At 39.1% G+C, this 18,043-nt stretch overlaps 1 protein-coding gene across 2 annotated transcripts in view; it reads left to right on the top strand.

Moving 5' to 3' along the window:
• The window catches only part of RFX3 (regulatory factor X3), a 118,576-nt gene extending 115,378 nt beyond the window's left edge, over window positions 1–3,198 (top strand). For both annotated transcript variants that reach the window (XM_042875444.1, XM_042875443.1), the window contains exon 17: window positions 328–3,198. In XM_042875444.1, coding sequence (XP_042731378.1) covers window positions 328–566 — 239 coding nt within the window. In that variant the 3' untranslated portion in view covers window positions 567–3,198. The remainder of the gene's footprint in view (window positions 1–327) is intronic.
• Window positions 3,199–18,043: the final 14,845 nt, after the last annotated feature.

The raw sequence follows: 18,043 nt of genomic DNA on the forward strand, positions 1-18,043 counted from the left end.
TAATATGTAACAATTCTTCAAAAGGTTTATCAGATCTTGAAGATGAAAGGGATTTTACAATATGAAGTTATTGTTGTTTGTTAGATATTGTTTTTGGGATTGGTAATTTCTTCTCCTTCTTTTATCAATAGTATCTAACTAGTGTGATCAAAACAATGGGAGTCTATTAAAGTATTTGATATAATCATTAGTGTTTTCCATTAAAGTTTTAAGTTTTCAGTTTGTGCTTTATCAGATTGCTAGTCATCCCAATATCTTTGTATTTCAAATATTATTTGCAAAACAAAGCCATTTGTATTAGATCTTTTTTTTTTTTCCTTTATGCAGATGAAGGCAGCGAAGTTGAAAGTGAAATAGATGAAGAAATGGATGAAAATGGAGAGCCGCAAGCAAAGAGAGAGAAAACAGAGCTAAACCAAGCATTTCAGGTGGGCTGCATGCAGCCAGTGCTTGAGAGTGGAGTACAGCAGAACCTCCTGAACCCAATTCATAATGAGCACATCGTTGCAACTACTCAGACTATCAGACAGTGCAGTGCTACTGGAAATACATATACTGCAGTCTAATGTGAAACTTCTCCCCTCCCCCATCATTACATTAGCTCTTTGGGTTTAAGAGGAAAAAAAATAAAAGAGAAAAAAAGTCTGAAAATTGACTGTTGTCAAATTTCAGCTGTACTGAGCATTATTTTATTGGAGTCATTAAATGGTATGGGTGTAAACATTTTGCCAGACCTGTTTAAAAAAGATTTTCTTGTAAACAGGATCATTTTACATTGGCCACTCAATATGAAGAGTTTTCTTATAATCAAATGCAAGAAAGATTTTTGCAAAGCTTGGTGTTAATGTTTTTGTCCTCTTATAATAATTTAATTTTTTTCATAGTTTTTTTTAAATATTTTAATGTTCATTATTGGTTATGGTGATGATTTCATATACATAGGTTTTTAAATAGATGCACTTCTGTGAAATATCAAAAGAACTATTTTCTTTGATTTACACTGGAGGCATACTTATTTGACAACAGATGTATCAAGTTTGTTATAAAAGGTGCTTTTCCGTGGACAACTAGAAGACACTATTTTGATAAAATTGTGAGTATTCAGGGGGATTTTTTGTAATAATGTTGAAGAGTTGAGAAGATATACTAGTTTCTTTCTGTGAGAAAGAAGCAAGTTTAAATGGCAGAATTGTAACAATGTGATAATGTGTACGTACGTAACGAACGTACCTAATTATCTGACCATCATGTTAAGAATGCAAGGTTCATTAAAAATCAACAGTTCCAGGTATTATTTGCATACCAGTTCCTCTGTTTTGAAGACTACTGATACTAAATGTGGTGCCACTGAACAGGTACTTTTGGCTGTTGAGTGGTACTGTAGTTGTTAGAAGCTGAAGCTGAAAAAGAAGTGACTTAATTATTACTGTTAATTTTTAAGTGTACATGCTACTTAAGCTGGACTGGACATACAGGAAAATATTCCATTTGGATGACTTTCTTCTATTCCAGGTCTTTTCGTATTAGTGGTTCAATCTGCTGCTCTTAGAAAAGATAATTTATAGAATGCAAGGAATGTAGCAACCTGCATCATTTTCCTTTCACAAAAATATTTCCTTGTTGTTACAGTGGATTTAAACTTCTACAAAAAATTAGGTAAGGCAGTGTAACTGGCACACCTCACTTTTACTTATTCCCAGTTGTGTAGAATTTGAATAGGTGGCTAGATGGACCATTGCCATTTAAGAATGTACATCAGGGATCATTGTACCTCGGCTATTACATGGTGCCTTAAACAGAACTGAAGCTAAGACTTAGTACTTTTTGTTATTCTTAACTCTTAAATTAATTCAACAAGGTGTGCCTGTCATTTTCAAATTCCCTAAGAAGTAAGGACAGGTTACATAGCCTTCAAAATAATAAAATGATTTTTTATTATTAAATGATTTTAATATCCCTCTTAGAATGACAATAAACCTATTTTTTCTTGTTTCTAGCTGGATTTCACTTTATTACAAATAAAATTTGCTTGGGAATCTGGAAGGCAAAACTAGCTTTAATACCACATTCAGATGTCAAGATAGATTGACTATAGTCCCAAGCATGATTATATATATTTTTAGACCCATGTCTACTTCTAATTTTAAAAGGTAAAAATGAATAAATGAGCAGGTACATAATGCAGTGCATGTTTTCAATTTGTATGTTTTGTGGGGTATCAGCCTGATTTTACATTTTAATGGCTCGATCTCGTATTGACAGTTTATATAAAGCATACATTAATTGCCATTTTTATTCTTAAATATTTCATTATGCAGACACATGAATTTGCCACGTTATATAGGGCATTGAGTAAGAAAAAAAGAAAAAAAAGAAAAAAAAAAAGCCAAAAAGTGAAGGAGAGCACAAAAACATCAACTTTATACAAATGACTGTGTAAAAAAATTAGGGGTTCTTTTATTTTGGCTTACCTACAGTGTCTGTGACATGACTTTAAAGTAATATATACCAAATGGGAGAAGAATAGCAAAATTAACAGTGTATTTATAGCAAAGGAGTTTGTTGCTATAGATTACATGTGCTCCAAATACAGCTACATATCAACTAAAATGTCCTAACATTATTGGTGTGCAAAATTAAACTTAACTTCCTTTTAAAGAGTTGGGAGGTAAACCCATCCTGCTTACTCTGTGTAGGCATAATTCCTGCTTGATGTTAATAAATGGCTTTCACCTCAGTAAGAAGTGAAAGTGAGGTTTATATTCATTATTTCTATACTCATAACTGCACTGAATCTCATTATAGATTTTGCTCTCACATATATTGCTCAGTGTGTCCTGATTTATCCTTGGAAATCAGCGTAGATGTACCCTTCACCAAAAATCCTAAAACTAAGCTGTGATAAATATTTACTCCCCTTCATTGTGCATTATAAGATGTTTACAATTAAAATAAAGTGAAATAATTCAATTTTTTTTTTCATTTTAAACTTTTTTAATACTGTAGTACTTCATTCAATTCTTGTCTTGGCAAACCCTATAATGTTTTCTTACTGTCTTATTGATTTTAATGTTGTATTTGTTGTTGAGAAAAGAGAATGATTGTAATAGGTAAATTTAGATTGCTGAAAGAGGTGGGACCTGAGTATCTTTAATTATTCCGTTTCCCACTCCCATCCCAGTTGTTCACTGTTCACAAAGTGCAAAAAAAAAAAAAAAGAAAAAAAAGAAAAAAAAAAAAGAAAAAAAAAAAAAGAAAAAAAAAGGAAAGAAAAAAAATAGAAAAATTAATACAAAGATAGAATGTATTTCATAGCTTCTACACACAATGAGTTATCAAAACAAACTGGAACTATCCCAGATTGAGAAAATTAAATGGCGTCTGTATTTCTATGCTTATCAATTGATTACTTTTTGGAATTTAAATTTTTTTTTTTTCCTCATACTTGTTTTCTTACAAGATTTTTAGAAGAACTAAGTTGCTGTAAGCTAGTTTGTATAGTTGCAGGTTTGGAGGTCTTGTGTTTTTAAATTTAATGAAATTTTAATCAAACACAGGTAAAACATTTTGCACACTTCTGCTATCTTTAATAGTTGGGTTTTAGTAATGATTAAACTACAGAGATATGAATACCTCAGTCCAGATTCTATGATGCGCAGCATGTGGTTGGCACACCAGCTCTGAAGTCTGTTGCCAGTGCTCTGGAGAGGTTTAGCATTTATCCACAGGGTAGACGTTATGAGGGCTGATAGTGGTTTATGTGAAATGGAATTCAAAATAATTATTTAAAGGCATTTTCCCTGTCAGCACAAATATCACAGTGAACAGTGTAGGGGAATGGGTATTGTTAAACTACCTTTTCAAAGCACAGGGCCCAATTTTCAAAAGTTTTATGTTTACGATGATTTGCTGGTACATTTCCTTTTTTTTTTCATGGTAAATCAATTTTAAAGCTTTTGTTTTTCTTTTCTGGTTTCAGTTGTTATTTTTGTGTTTTACTCATGTACTGTAGCATGCTATAAGCACCTTCTTTTAAAAAGACTTCCCTAGAAAGCTGGAAAGTAGATTTTAAATTATTTACCCATACAGTAATGACTTACAGAATTACAGCCTTTAGTTCATAAATAAGAAAATAGGTAATGTTCTGGTGTACTGTCATTCAGGAATGTATAGGCATATATACAAATTTAATTTAAAGCGAGGTATTTTAAAATATCTAAAACCTCTTTTTTCACCTTTCCTTTTTCTCCTAAGAGACATGATATCTTTCTCAATATCACTAATTGATACCTGCACTGTTTAGAAAACCTTTTAGATTTAGAGTCACACTGGATTCAAATCAGAATGGTTTTACAAAAAGAAAGTAATCATTTTAGCTATAAAAGTAGGGAAGGGAAAGTAGATTTATCAATGATGTAAGTATGACCTACAAGAGTAATTTTAGTGTTTAAAACATTCATTTGAGAGAACAGCATGAATTTCTGAAAATTGGGCCCTTGTCTCTCTAACGGGACATCCTCTGTGTATATGGTTTAAAATCAGTAACTGGAATTGTAGTATCTCTGCTAATTTGTTTGGTGATTTAAGAGAAACAAACAAACAAAAAAACTGGAATAGGAGCATAAACACACAGTGCTTATTTCTAGTATTATAACATTAATTTAACGTAATGCCTTGCATTAACCCTTTGAGCATTGTAAGTTGTATGATGAGAATAAAGCATTTTAGGTCATTTATTCAGTCCATTTATCATACACTTCCAAATAGCTGATTGATGGCATTGTAGATTATTATTACTTTTTTATATAATTCTAAAGTAGATACTTGCTTACTATACAGGAATGGTTTTGTGATAGGTTCCATAGATTTAGCCAAATATTCACTGCCATTGATGTGTATTGCCTAATGGAAAATAGTTCTTCATCTCCCTTGTTTTCATAAATGCAGAAATACGTGAAGAAAATCAAATGTGTTTCTATGGACATTAAGTTGTCTAATATGATGCCTTTAGAAGATGAAGGTTTAGGAAAAAAATACTTATCCTTTTTTTAAAATCTCCTTAGGTAGGCTAGCATGGAATACTCCAATAATGTAAAAGAGAATCATTAGAAATTAAAGGCTTAGCGAAAAAGAAAAAAATTACAGAATATTTGGTATGTTTACACTGAAGTTTTCTGCCATCTTTTTCTTAAACCAGAACCCAATTATACTCCTTTTAACATTCAGTCACTGCAATAATAACTAATGCTAAGATGAAGGTTTTTCACTCAGTTTCATCTGCAGGGGTGCAAGGGATGGCCCTTACTGAACGTGAGAATTTGAACAGCAGCCTAGAAACTGCACCAGCCTTTTAACATGTTAAAAAGCCCCTTAGATCTTACAAACACTGCTTATAAGAGCAAGGGAATGAGTGTAGTAGCAAGTACAGATTCTTTGACATTAAAGAGAGAAATGCCAGCTTACTAAGTGAGAGTACTGTAAATTTTCTACAGGTTTCTTGCAGTATCAGTCGCAAACACTATGTGCAGCTGTACTTACTGAAGTCTATCTGAGGGCAAAAAAAACAAAAGGTCTCATTTTAAGTTATTTAATGCAATTACATCAGTAGTATAGTGCAAGTAAGCTGTAGACATTTTTAGTCAGTTATTGCAAATTCATGCAGAATTAATTATCATAAATGCAATACTCAAAGGGTTTTAATTTAACAACTTTTTAATTCATAATTTAATGTAAATGCTTCTGAGTTTGCATGCCTTGATCATTGCTGCTAGTGATTTTATGTGCCGGTAGACCTGAGTTTAATTTACCAGTTTAACTTGAGAAATAGTAAAAGCCACTTACAAAGTGACTGCCTAGTGTTTGTTTGAAGTAAAATATGCCTTAGTTTGAAAATGATCATGTTTTATTACTTTTCCTTTCCTTTTCCTTTCGAAAAATAAATTAACATTTTGGGATTGGAAGCCCTGAGTAGTTAAATATTTGGTAAGAATTGTTCTTGAAGATTTCTCACTAAGGGTAAAATTTACGGTAGAAAATAAGGCCCAGAACAAGACTACTAGCATCAAATGAGCCTCACTTAAATCTAAATCGGGATCTTTCTATCCTTATGCACTTTCTTGATTCGGGTGCAAACATCTTACAAGAGTTTTCAGTTCTGGATGAATTTTACTCTGAAACAACAGATGTCTTTGCTAGAGGAGTTTAGGATTTGGAGGGACAGACAACCTCACGTGGATTGGTATTTACCAGGAACTCACTTCGGTTCTTTTTGACTCGCTGATGTCACCAGGAGCTTTAAGAATACTAAAGGGTTCCCCAAATGAAGTTTTCTTTGATACAATATTAATGTGTTTGCCTTGCATTGAAACATTATATCCATCTTAACACAACCCAATTAAGCAATTAAAAGGATGCCAGAAATATATCACTTTGTACCAAAGCAAGTTGCCCATCTCCACTCATCTTCACTCGAAATTTGGATTTACAGTTAATAACCAATGAGGCTGTTAAAGAAACTTTGAGTGCCTTTCAAAAACTTAGAAAATTGTGCCTGAGGTGGTAAACTTTAATTAGGTTAATTCTAGAGCTACCAATCAGTAATTTTGTCATCGCTCAGGGCTTTCTTACCTTCTAGGAAACTTCCATTGTTGCATTTATTTTATAGTGTATTTTTTTAAGTGCCATCGTTTAAATTTCACTTAGTAAGTGGCAGATTACATTGTTCAGTCCCACAGCACGGAAACATCATAACACTAGGATAGATTCAAACTTTTATTTTCCAGTTGACTGAATATATTATGTAAATGAGGTAAGCGACTTTTTTGTAGATTGTATGTGTGAGATAATGTAATGTTCTTTTCCAGTTTTTGGACTACAGTTGAATATACTTTTTAATTATTTAAAGAAGACATCTTTACAGAATAACGTGATGGTTTTTTTGTATAATGTATTTGATTTTGTAAATACGTATTTCCTGATGTGATTTTTGTGAGAAATGCTAAATCTTTTAGTATATCATGTCCTCTCAAAACTGGCAGGAGCTAAATAATAGTTTGTGGGCAATTTGTATTGTGTACTGTACAATAACTGGGGAACTTTTATAATTATAAAAATATATATTAACTTTTAGTGTGTTGTTTAAAAAAATGACTGGAACATACTAAAGACAGTAGGATTTTTCTGAATATTTCAGACTTGAACTCAGGCTAGCTTTTTGTGTTTTTCAAAACAAAATTGTGTCTTGTCTTTTAAAATCAATAAATTTGTTTTCTTGTTACAAACATATCTGAATTGGTTCTGTTTTTGTATAACCAACTGTTTTGAATTGTGATACCATTGGTTTTGAGGAAGAGAATTATTTGCACTTGTGGTTTTTAAATAAGACTGCATATATTTAAAGCAATAGAAGTAAGCAGTGAGTGTGTCCTCCCAGTGAACACAGGTAGTAAGATTCTTACCAACTGAAATATCAGCAATACTTTCCCATTACCGATTTTTTCAGTTTCACAAATCTTCACTGATCTCATCAGGTTGTGTTTCTCATGGGTCTCAAGCGTGCGTTGCAGGCTCTGTTCCATATAATGTGAAGAATGCTGTTTTAATGAGGACCCACCATGTAATGGGCGCTAAAATATCGAAATGATTACTGGATATCAATTTTAAATCAGATATTTCTCGTGTACATATGGTAGACAGAAAAACTCAAGTTTATTGGTTAGAGAAGTTAAGGTGTAGGCTATTGTCCAGACATGAGTATAATTTCACTACAGTCCTGGTTCCTGCAATGAATCCCAGCAAAACTGACTACGAATTTTCAACAATATCTATTTTCCAGCCACAGCTATGTTTACAGAATAATGCTAATTGACTGTCAATGAAGACAAAGACTTCATTGTTAGCTGGTGCCTTGCTGACACTGACAAAGTCTTGCCCCAGCACACACGCAGAAGAAAACAATCTTAGAGAAATATTTCTCATATCAAATAACAAATTGATACAGCCAACAGGCTGCAGTTTTCGGTTCATTTCCACTATTAACAGGAAGACCCTGCAGAATTCGTCTTCTGCTGCTGTCCGTATCAACTGGCTTCATTAGTGTAATGTTCATCAGCGTAAGTTTACTGCAGCATCCCAAAGCACTGCAATCCAGAGCTCAAAGAATGGAGCACAGCGGAAGTGTAGGAGGAATTCAGACACTCTGGGTACCAAAGGAGACACTAGAGTAAGAAGGGTTAAAAATGAAACTGCTTCTGTAAAGTAGTTTTCTGCATAGTGTTAATGATTCAGCACAAGAAAGATACATCCCATATCAAGTTATTTAAGTGCTTTTCATTTGACTTATCTGCAGCACTAGCTTCAATTCTGTGAAAAGTCATAGAGACTGCAGCTGTAGTTCAGATCCATATCAAGGTTTACATCAAAAATCAACTGAAATGTAAACCAGTCATTCCACAAAGACATCTGACCAAGACAGGTCAGAAATCTTGATCCATTTATGGCATATTGACAGTACACCAGAGAGGATTTTTGCTTTTACTTGATGCTGCTGTTCTGATTTCATTCTAAGTTTTGCTAAATCCCACTTCCCTAATACCTGAGTTAAAACAATCAGTAAGACTTTTCTATTTAAAACCAAAAACTACTTGTTGTTCATAACTGCAACATGCTGATTAGGACGGTTTACTCTCAGCAATCTTATAAGCAGCACTGTTCTACTAAGAATCTCTCTGCGTACTGATATTTTTCACTGGCACACTGCACACAAAATCTGCTCTGCTTCCATTATCAGAGTTGAAGGGAGGCACAGTAGGTCAGTGCTCGTTTAGTAATTAGTAGTTAGTAAATCAGACATACTTTCAGAGATGGAAGTGGTATAAAAGCTGCTGCCTCGAGCTGCTTCCTTTGCAGCTGAATTATTGTTGCCCACAGCGGAGCCACACTAATGGATGGTGTCCTGACATAAGAAGAGCTATTGCCTGATGCAGCCACACCTCTTCCATGGAACACCCTGAATCCCTGATGGAGCTGAAAAGTAGCAATTCTGCTGGTCAGTAATACATCTTTAACCTGGTGAGGCTGCAATCTAGTAAAAATACACAAAAGGAAAAGATATTATTGAGTCTGTGTGCACAAGTTAAAACAATTAACCCCTCCAAACTACCCTTCCTACCTTCTTTTCTAGAGCATTATGAAGAGCAGCAACACCCCAGCCCTCACTCCATTGTGTTACTTGTGTGCCATCAACTCAGTGTTCTTCAGGCTCTGGCACTTAGGAGAGGCAGTATTGCCCTGTTAGCACTTCCATGCTTATCACTGATAAGCATGCTCTCACCTTATATTCAAGCTACATACAGATTCATTTTTCTGTGCTGAGCAAACAGTGTTGAGGTTTCACACAGCAATCAGCACAGCAATCAGCACAGCTTTTCACTTGCTCCACTCCCATCTCAGTGGGATGGTGGAGAAACTTGGCAAAAAAAAAAAAAAAGTAAAACTGTTTCTGGATCAACCTGCATTTGCTAAAACAGAAAAAATCAACCTGTATTTGCTAAAACAGAAAAAGAAGTAAGAGTAATGACAATTAAATATAAGACTGTATATAAATGTGCTTGTACACACATACATATCTATACTTATACATGTATAGATAATCATAGAATGATTTGGGTTGCAAAGGATCTTTAAAATCATCTTGTTTCAACCCTCTGATATAGGCAGGGACACCTCCCTCTAAATCAGGTTGATTAAAGCCCCGTCCAGCCTGGCCTTGAGCACCATCAGGGAGGGGGCATCCACAGCTTCTCTGTGTCCCACCACCCTCCCAGTAAAGAATTTCTTCCTAATATCTAGTCTAAATCTACCCTCTTCCAGTTTTAAGACATTTCCTCTTCCCTTTCACTACATGACCTTACAAAAAGTCCCTCCCCAGCTTTCTTATGGGCCCCGTTTGGCTACTGGAAGGTCACTGCAATGTTCCCCTGGAGCCTTCTCTTTTCCAGGCTGAAGAGCCCCAGCTCTCTCAGACCATTCCTATAAGGAGGTACTCCAGTCCTCTGATCACCTTTATGGCCTTCCTCTGGACCTGCTCCAGCAGTTTGATGTCCTTCATGTGTTGGGGTCCCCAGAACTGAATGCAATACTATACATACATACATGTGTGAGGGTATATATGTATGTATACACACACACATACATATATACACATATATACGTATACAATATATGTATATACACACACACACATTTGTTTACTTATAGAACAAGTAATGCACAATGCAGTTGCTCAGCACCCACCAACCAATAACTAGCCAGACCTCATATGGCAGCTTGGCCCACTGCCCTCAGTTTCATAGTTTTTCCACATGATGCCATACAGCACAGGACATCCTCTTGGTCACTTTAGGTCAACTACCCTCGTTCTGTCCCCTCACAGATCTTCAAGTCCCCTCAGGCCCCTGCTGACAGGATAATACAAGAAGCTGAAAACTGAAATGTCCTTCTCTCATTGCAGCATTGTTCAGTACCAGCTGAAATATCAGTGTTTTATCAGCATTGTTAGATTTTTTTTTTCCTGAAGTCAGAAGAGCATTGTACCAGACCCTGAATAAAACCAACTCTGTCCCATCTTGAAACAAGGACAACATTCACCCTTCTTCCATGTCATTTATGTCATGCTCAAGTTCCACCATTTCCTATACATCCCAATTAATTAACATCTATCTTACCTTTTTATACTTACCACCACAGATTCCTGTTATCTGTGGGTTACCCCTTTGAACTGTCAGAGGAGTACATTTCATCCCTGACTTAGGGATCCATCTGTAATAACAGACTTTTATGGCAGGAGGGATGATGGATGGTACTGGATTCCTGCATGCTGAAGTCAGTTCTGCTTCCATTATAGAATCACATTATAGAATGTTTAGAATTGGAAGGGACCTTCAAGATCATGTAGCTCCAACCCCCTGCTATAGGCAGGGACACCTCCCTCTAAATCGGGCTGATTAAAGCCCCATCCAGCCTGGTCTTGAGTGCTTCCGAGGGGGGGGCATACACAATCTCACTGGGCAATCTGTTCCAGTGTCTCACCACCCTCACAGCAATCTCCCCTTAATATCTAGTCTAAATCTACCCTCTTTCAGTTTAAAATCATTTATCTCCACCCTGTCACTACATGCCCTTATGAAAAGTCCTTCCCTCAGGTTTCTTGTGGGCCCTCTTCAGGTACTGGAATGCTGCTACAAGGTCCCCCTTGAGCTGCCTTTTCTCCAGGTTGAAGAGCCACAACTCTCTCAGCCTGTTCTCACTGGGGAGGTGCTCCAGCTCTTTGATCCTTTCTGTGGCCTTTCTCTGGACTTGCTCCAACGGCTTCATGTCCTTCCTGTGTTGGGGCCTCAGAACTGGACGCAGTATTCCAGGTGGGGTCTCATGAGCACAGAGCAGAGGGGCGAATCACCTCCCTTGACCTGCTGGTCACACTTCTCTTGATGCAACCAAGCATTTCTGGGCTGAAATCAGTACTGGTTGAATTGGAAGAGATCCTTAAAGCTCATATAGTCCCTCTCCCCTGGAATGAATACCTACAGCTAGATAAGTTTGCTTAGAGCCTGACCTTGAATGTCACCAGAAATGGGGCATCTAGCACCTCTCACAACTTATTCCACTGCTTCATTACCTTTATCACAAAAAAAATATGTTCTTATATCCAATCTAAACATCATCTCTTTTAGTTTTAAGTCATTTCCCCTTATCCTCTCACAACAGATTCTGATGAAGAGTCTGTTCCCCTCCTTCCTATAATCTCCTTTTAGATACTGAAAGCTTACTATCAGGTTTCTCTGCCTGTCCTTGTAGGACAGATGTTCCATCCCTTAAATCATTCTTGTAGCCCTGCTCTGGGTCCTAACAACCAATAGGTCTATATCTCTGACTCCAGGTCAAGCCTCACCAGCAAAGAGTAGAGGTGCAGGATCACCTCCCTTGCCATGCTGGCCACAATTCTTTTAATGCAGCTCAGGATATGATTGCCTTTCTAGGCTGCAAGGGCACATTGTTGGCTCAAATCCCATTGCCATCCACCAGTACCCCCACATCCTTTTCAGTAGGGCTGTGCTCTATAGCTACATCCCTCAGTTTGTACTGATAGTGGGGTCTGCCACAATCCAGATGCAAAGGCCTTGCACTTTGCTTTGTTGAATCTTACACTGTTCTCTGGGGCCCACTGCTTGAGCCAGCTTAGGCCTCTCTGGATAGCATCCTATCCCTCAGGCATGTCAACTGCACCTCACAGCTTGGTGTCATTTGCAAATGTGTTGACAGAGCTCTCAGTCCCACTGTCGATATCACTGATGAAGATATTAAAGGCCACTGGTCCCATTACTGACTCCTGGAGGACACCACTTGTCATCAATCTCCATCTGGACATTGAGTCATTGACCACCACTTCCTGAGAATGATCTCACAACCTGTTCCTCATCAACTGAACAGTACACCAAACTCAGTCAAATCCACATCCTCCCAATTTAGAGAGAAGAATGTTATGGAAGAACTGCATCAAAGGCCTTATTGAAGTCCAGACAGACTATGCCAGTGGCTTTTCCCTGGTCCACTGACAATATTACACCATCATAAAAGGCCACTAAGTTGGTCAGGCAGGACCTGCCCTTGGTAAAGACCTCCAGGTTATCCCATATCACTTCTCTCCTTTCCATGTGCTTTAGCAGAGCTTCCAGGAGGATCTGCTTTGTGATATTTCCCAGCACTGAGTTGAAGCTAACAGGTTAGAATTTCCCTGGATCATCTTTTCTATCCTCCTGAAAAATGGGTGCTGTTATGTCTTTTTTCCAGTCACCAGGACTTCACCTGGCCTCTGTGACTTTTCAAATATCAAAGAGAGTCAGCCAGTTCCTATCAGGATTCTAGAATGCATCTTTTTGGAACCCATAGTCTTACGGATGCTCAGGTTCCTCAAGCAGTTGCAAATCTGATCTCTGCTTACTACAGAAGGAACGTTACTCTGCCTGTTCTCATCTTCTAATCCATCTGTTCAAGGGCTCTGTGTGAAGAGCAGTCACTAGTGAAGACTGGAGCAAAATAATTGCTGGCTACCTCAGCCTTCTCTTTGTCTGTCATTACCAGACTGCCTGTGTGTTCACCCAGTGGGGAGTATGCCTTCTTGGACTTCCCTTTCTGGTTTGTGTACCTGTAGAAACCTGTATCTTCTTTTCCTTCTCAGAAGCGGTAATTAAATCCAGGCTGAGAACTATGCTATTGCTATGACATAACTGTGCTGCCTTTGACAGGACATCCTAGCCATCAGTGCAAACAAACGCTCAACTGTATGTGCGCTACTTTACTAGTGATTTACTTATTTACACTTAGTGATTCCCCTTAACATTCATAGAATCACTCAGACAGGAAAAGACCTCTAGGAGCATTGAATCCAACCATCACCTCATCCCCATCATGCACAGACTAGATGTTACACCTACAGATTTCTTGAATCCCTCCAGGGATGGTAACTCCATCATCTCCCTGGGGCAGCCTGTTCCAATGCCTCACTACTCCTGATAAGAAATTTTTCCTAATATCCAACCTGAACCTTCTCCAGCACAACATAAGGCCATTAACTTTCATCCTATTGCTATTGCATGGGAGAAGAAGCCAACACCCACCTCACTACAATCTCACTTCAGGCAGTTGTAGAGAGCAATGTGATCTTCCCTGAGCCTCCTCTTCTCCAGACTGAGCAATCCCAGCTCCTGCAGTCACTCCTCATAAGGCCTGTGCTCCAGACTCTGTAGCTTAAGGGGCTCGGTAGAAGGGTATTTAGGAAATGGACCTCTTATAGACCTCAGATCGCAGTCCAGAAGTATAAAAGACATGCCTACTGCACTAATATCTGGAAAATGAGCTGAAGCTCATTTAAACTTTCAACAGCATTTTACAGTCAGAGCACTTCTCAAGCATTCGTTAATTAAACCTCAGAGTGTTTCTTCAACACGGAGGCAAACAGATCGAAACAGCCTGGCAGCTCTTCCCCCACCGCAGCGCTTCAGAACAAAACAAACTCAAATCCTTTGCCAGAGAAATCATTTATGGGGAAAGAGCGACATCTACTGCTTAACGCTGCGCTCACACCCTTCCGCTCCGAGGAACCAAAGCGAAGGGCAGAGCACCGAGGGGACGAAACGAACCAAACAACAAAAAAACAAACAAACAAATAAAAACAACAGCCGAACAACCTAAGTAACTAACACCGAGCTTCCTGGATCTTAGCGAAAATACCCTTAACATCACTGCCGCGCAGCTCGCTCAGACGAGCGGGAGAGCAGCCTGCAGGCACACCGGCCACGCGGCGCTACCCCCGTGCCGGCCGCCGCCAGCCGACCGCGCTGGTTGAGCCGAGCCCGCCGGCGGAGGACGGGGCCACAGCGGCCCTTCCCTCCGCAGAGCCTGCCCCGCGCGGCGGCGGCGGCAGCGCCCGGAGCTCCCCCGTCCCGACGGCAGCGGCCCGGCCGTGGCGCAGCGGCCGCAAGGTGGCGCTGTGGGACTACGAATGCCGCCGCCGGAGCCCGACTTGGGGGGAGGGGATGCGGAGCAGCGCCGATGCCCCTCAGCGCCAGGAGGTGTCTCTGCTGCGCAAAGGAGCGAAGCTGCTTCTACTCACCGGAGAGCTGCACCCCGTCAGCCCCGCACCCAGCGCCCTGCAGCTGCAGCCGGGTGAGGAGGACGCGCAGCTGGCGGTGACAGACGGGACCCGGTGCCCCTACGCAGGACGGCTGTCCCCGACCGTCAGCGCTGCCCGGAGTCAGCGCTGGCCTTTCATCTCCTGTGCGCTCGTTCTTGCAGGCACGGGAGTTGATTACCTGCTTGAGGCAACGTGAGGCTGGGCACCCCGTTCTTCTCGTCGGAAGGCTCCGTACCCGCCACACTACGAAGATAGGGATAAGCTGGTGTTGCAGCGCTCAGCCACGCTGGAGATGCGTGGGTAGACTTTGAATGGGCTGCACGAGGGGAACTGCAAACGTGTTTTGAAGCTTCCTATTCACATGGGAACGAAGTCAAAAATCCCCAGGAAGGACTTGGAAGTGGTGGAATTTCTCCATCTGTGGAACAAATGATTGAGAGATGCAAAAGCTCTCATAAATACAAGATATATTTGTTCCTATTCATGGCAGGGGAGTTGGGCAAGATGAGCTTTAAAGGTCCCTTCTGACTCCAAGGCTGCAATGATTCTGTGTTTCTATGTTAAAACAGGGAAGAATGAATGATTATGCTTTGTTTCCACAGTGTGACAAGAGAAAGAAATTTCGCAACATGGTGCTAATATCAGCAGAGTCAGAAGAAGCACTGGACTTTACTATGAAGTGCAGGCACCAAAGGTGTAGGAGGTGAATGCTCATCTGCATACTGTGTAATGAGGCCAACGCTGATTAGAAACTACAGTCACGTGAAAGAAATATGTCAGGACTTCTTATGAGCTGTAAACTCAAGAAGAGCTGGAAACTGATGACTTTCATGAGGGAATGGTATCAGTAAGGCAAGTGATTACCAGGCCCTACTGATGACCTGTGACAGTTCTTAACATCGGATTTAACCCTAAGCCTTGAGTTAAGATATTTTAAAGGGTGTTGAACAGAAGAAGAAATCCTGTTATCATTATGTGCTGGTAGGGATGATGGGATATTAAAACTCTAGCCTGAAGCTGGTTAATGAAATGCTTGTAACAGAACTGCAGAATGCAGGTTATGGCTAGCTAGGACTTCTGGGAAGAGAGTAGAAAATTGGCGGCCAGGAAATGCTTCAGAGAGCGAGTGAAAAGCCAAGACTTCAGCCTACTTGGATCAGGGGAAGCTTGAGAGCAGATGACTGAGTGGAATGAGGTGCAAATGTAGCAATGTGTGGCATTTCCAAGAGTAGGAGACCTTTTAGATTCCTTCTCCTGTGGAAACGTATTAAGTAGTGATCTTAAACACTTACCCTCTGGTCTGCTAGATCAGATTAGTTCAACTCTTGTTCCAAATGGAAAACTGTATCCCGCTTAAATAACAGGAGGCAGGTTGACCTGTCTGTTCACGTGATGCAGTCCTGTGATTAGTTATGGACTGGCTTACTATCATTTGGACACAGCGTGGGGTCAGAGACCAGCTGGAGTGCATGGAATTCTGCCTGAGGGTCAACGGAGAGCCAACTGCAATTTGATGGGTTAGCATTAAAACGAGAACAGGGACAGGGAACACACTGCTGCGACAAACCACCTGAACATTTTAATACTGCGCTCCAGCAGATAATACAGGGGAGCATATCTCTGTGGCTGTTAACAAGCCTGCCTACATCACAAAATCTTACATCTGTTGGTGGATATATTTAGGTGATGATTCATTGGAATGAGCATTACTTTGGGTTGGTGCTGTATGGGATTTGCGGGGTCTTAAACCACACTCAACTACTTCTTCCTTATCCTGTGTATGGCTTTTTTGTTTTGTTCTTTTTTTTTTTTCCTCCTCCCTCCATCAGCCATCCAAGTTTATTACAGGAGATGTTCTTTAAAAAAAAAAAAAAAAAAAAGGGAAGAAAAAAAAAAGTTTCTCCAGCACTCTCTTCCCTTTGGAGCAGTGACAGACTCCTATCTATTTTGAAATGTGGGTTAATCATTTTAGTATCTTGTGTTTGTTTGTGTATTTTCCACTGTACATACAAGCATTTTTTAAAGGAAAATCAGTACAACAGTTCAACTTATGTACAGTGCAACCATTAATTGCCAAGTCTAGAGAATGAATATGCCTGCAGAAACTGCTGCAGAGTACTAAGGCATCTTTCCTTTTTGGGAAGGTAGGAGTGTGAAAGAGCCACTTTGGAAGGATATTCCAGCTATCTTTGGTCACAGTAATCAGTTTTAGCTGGCCTTTATTCAGAATCTATACCACTCACTTTTTAAGCTATTACTGCAGTAATATCTGCAGAAAATCTCTGACAAGTTACCAGGCTTTATAATTTATTAGTTCAGGTTTAATGTCCAACAGCAAATAACAGGTAGCTGAGATAGGGATCTAGTCAAAACTGTATAGTAAAATTCCTCAGCTTTTCAGCAAGAAACAGTTTTCAAAAGAGAATAAGACTTTAACTGACAATGTCTTCAAAAATCAAGTACCATCTGTACCACTGAATAACAAAAATAGAATTATCCAGTTATCATGAATTAGTTATTCTGTTGTTTTGGTAGTAGCAACAGTTAGGTTATGGCTATACTCCATTTTCTTACAGTTCTGCTCCTTCCGAAGTCCTGTCTTACAAGGCTCACTGGAATAAAGCAGCCCTGAACAAGGCAATATGCAGCACCCATACTGAGGATCTTCATTTAATTGCTTTAATGCAAAGACTATATCTATTGTGTCTCTGAGCCAAAATGTTTTTAGATGCTGAAAATGGCCAGCACTGCTTCTGTAACAGCAGATTTATCCCACAAGCAAATCAGCATGGATGAGAATGTACTAACAAAAGAAAATGCTGTACAATCTTCTTCAGTCTGTGGCTTTAGAGTAGAACACATATTACTATAGGCAATCTGCTTGTTCTGGCTGACCAAATAAGTGCTTTCTTCTTTTTGCTTTAAAAAGTGCTAGAAACACATTTTCAAGCACATTTCTAAGCATGTTTGTGATAAAGTTGGGAATATCAATTATGTGAGTCAATCACAATTTTAGATGAATGTCAATTTGGATCTTGAAATCAGACTCCTATGAAAGACAGATGCTGATTGTTTCCAAATTAAGTATCTTTTACACAAATTGCAAAATCATATCCCTGAATTTTCCTTTTTTTTTTTTTTTCATTTAATCATTTTTATCTCCATGAAATCAGAACAGCGCCCAAAAGAAGAGATAAAAAGAAATTAAAAGAAGGCATGAGAATATCCCTACCAACTCTGAACATATGTGGGAATCTCCTGACTGGGTTAGGTCAGGAACTATCATGAACTGCAACCCTGTTTTAAGGTACCTGAAGAACGTTAAAGAACTGTAACTATTTTGTAAAAGTGATG

The sequence above is a fragment of the Lagopus leucura genome, unplaced genomic scaffold (assembly GCF_019238085.1).
Source record: "Lagopus leucura isolate 7727_CA_CO unplaced genomic scaffold, USGS_WTPT01 Super-Scaffold_100014, whole genome shotgun sequence".
NCBI lineage: Eukaryota > Metazoa > Chordata > Aves > Galliformes > Phasianidae > Lagopus > Lagopus leucura.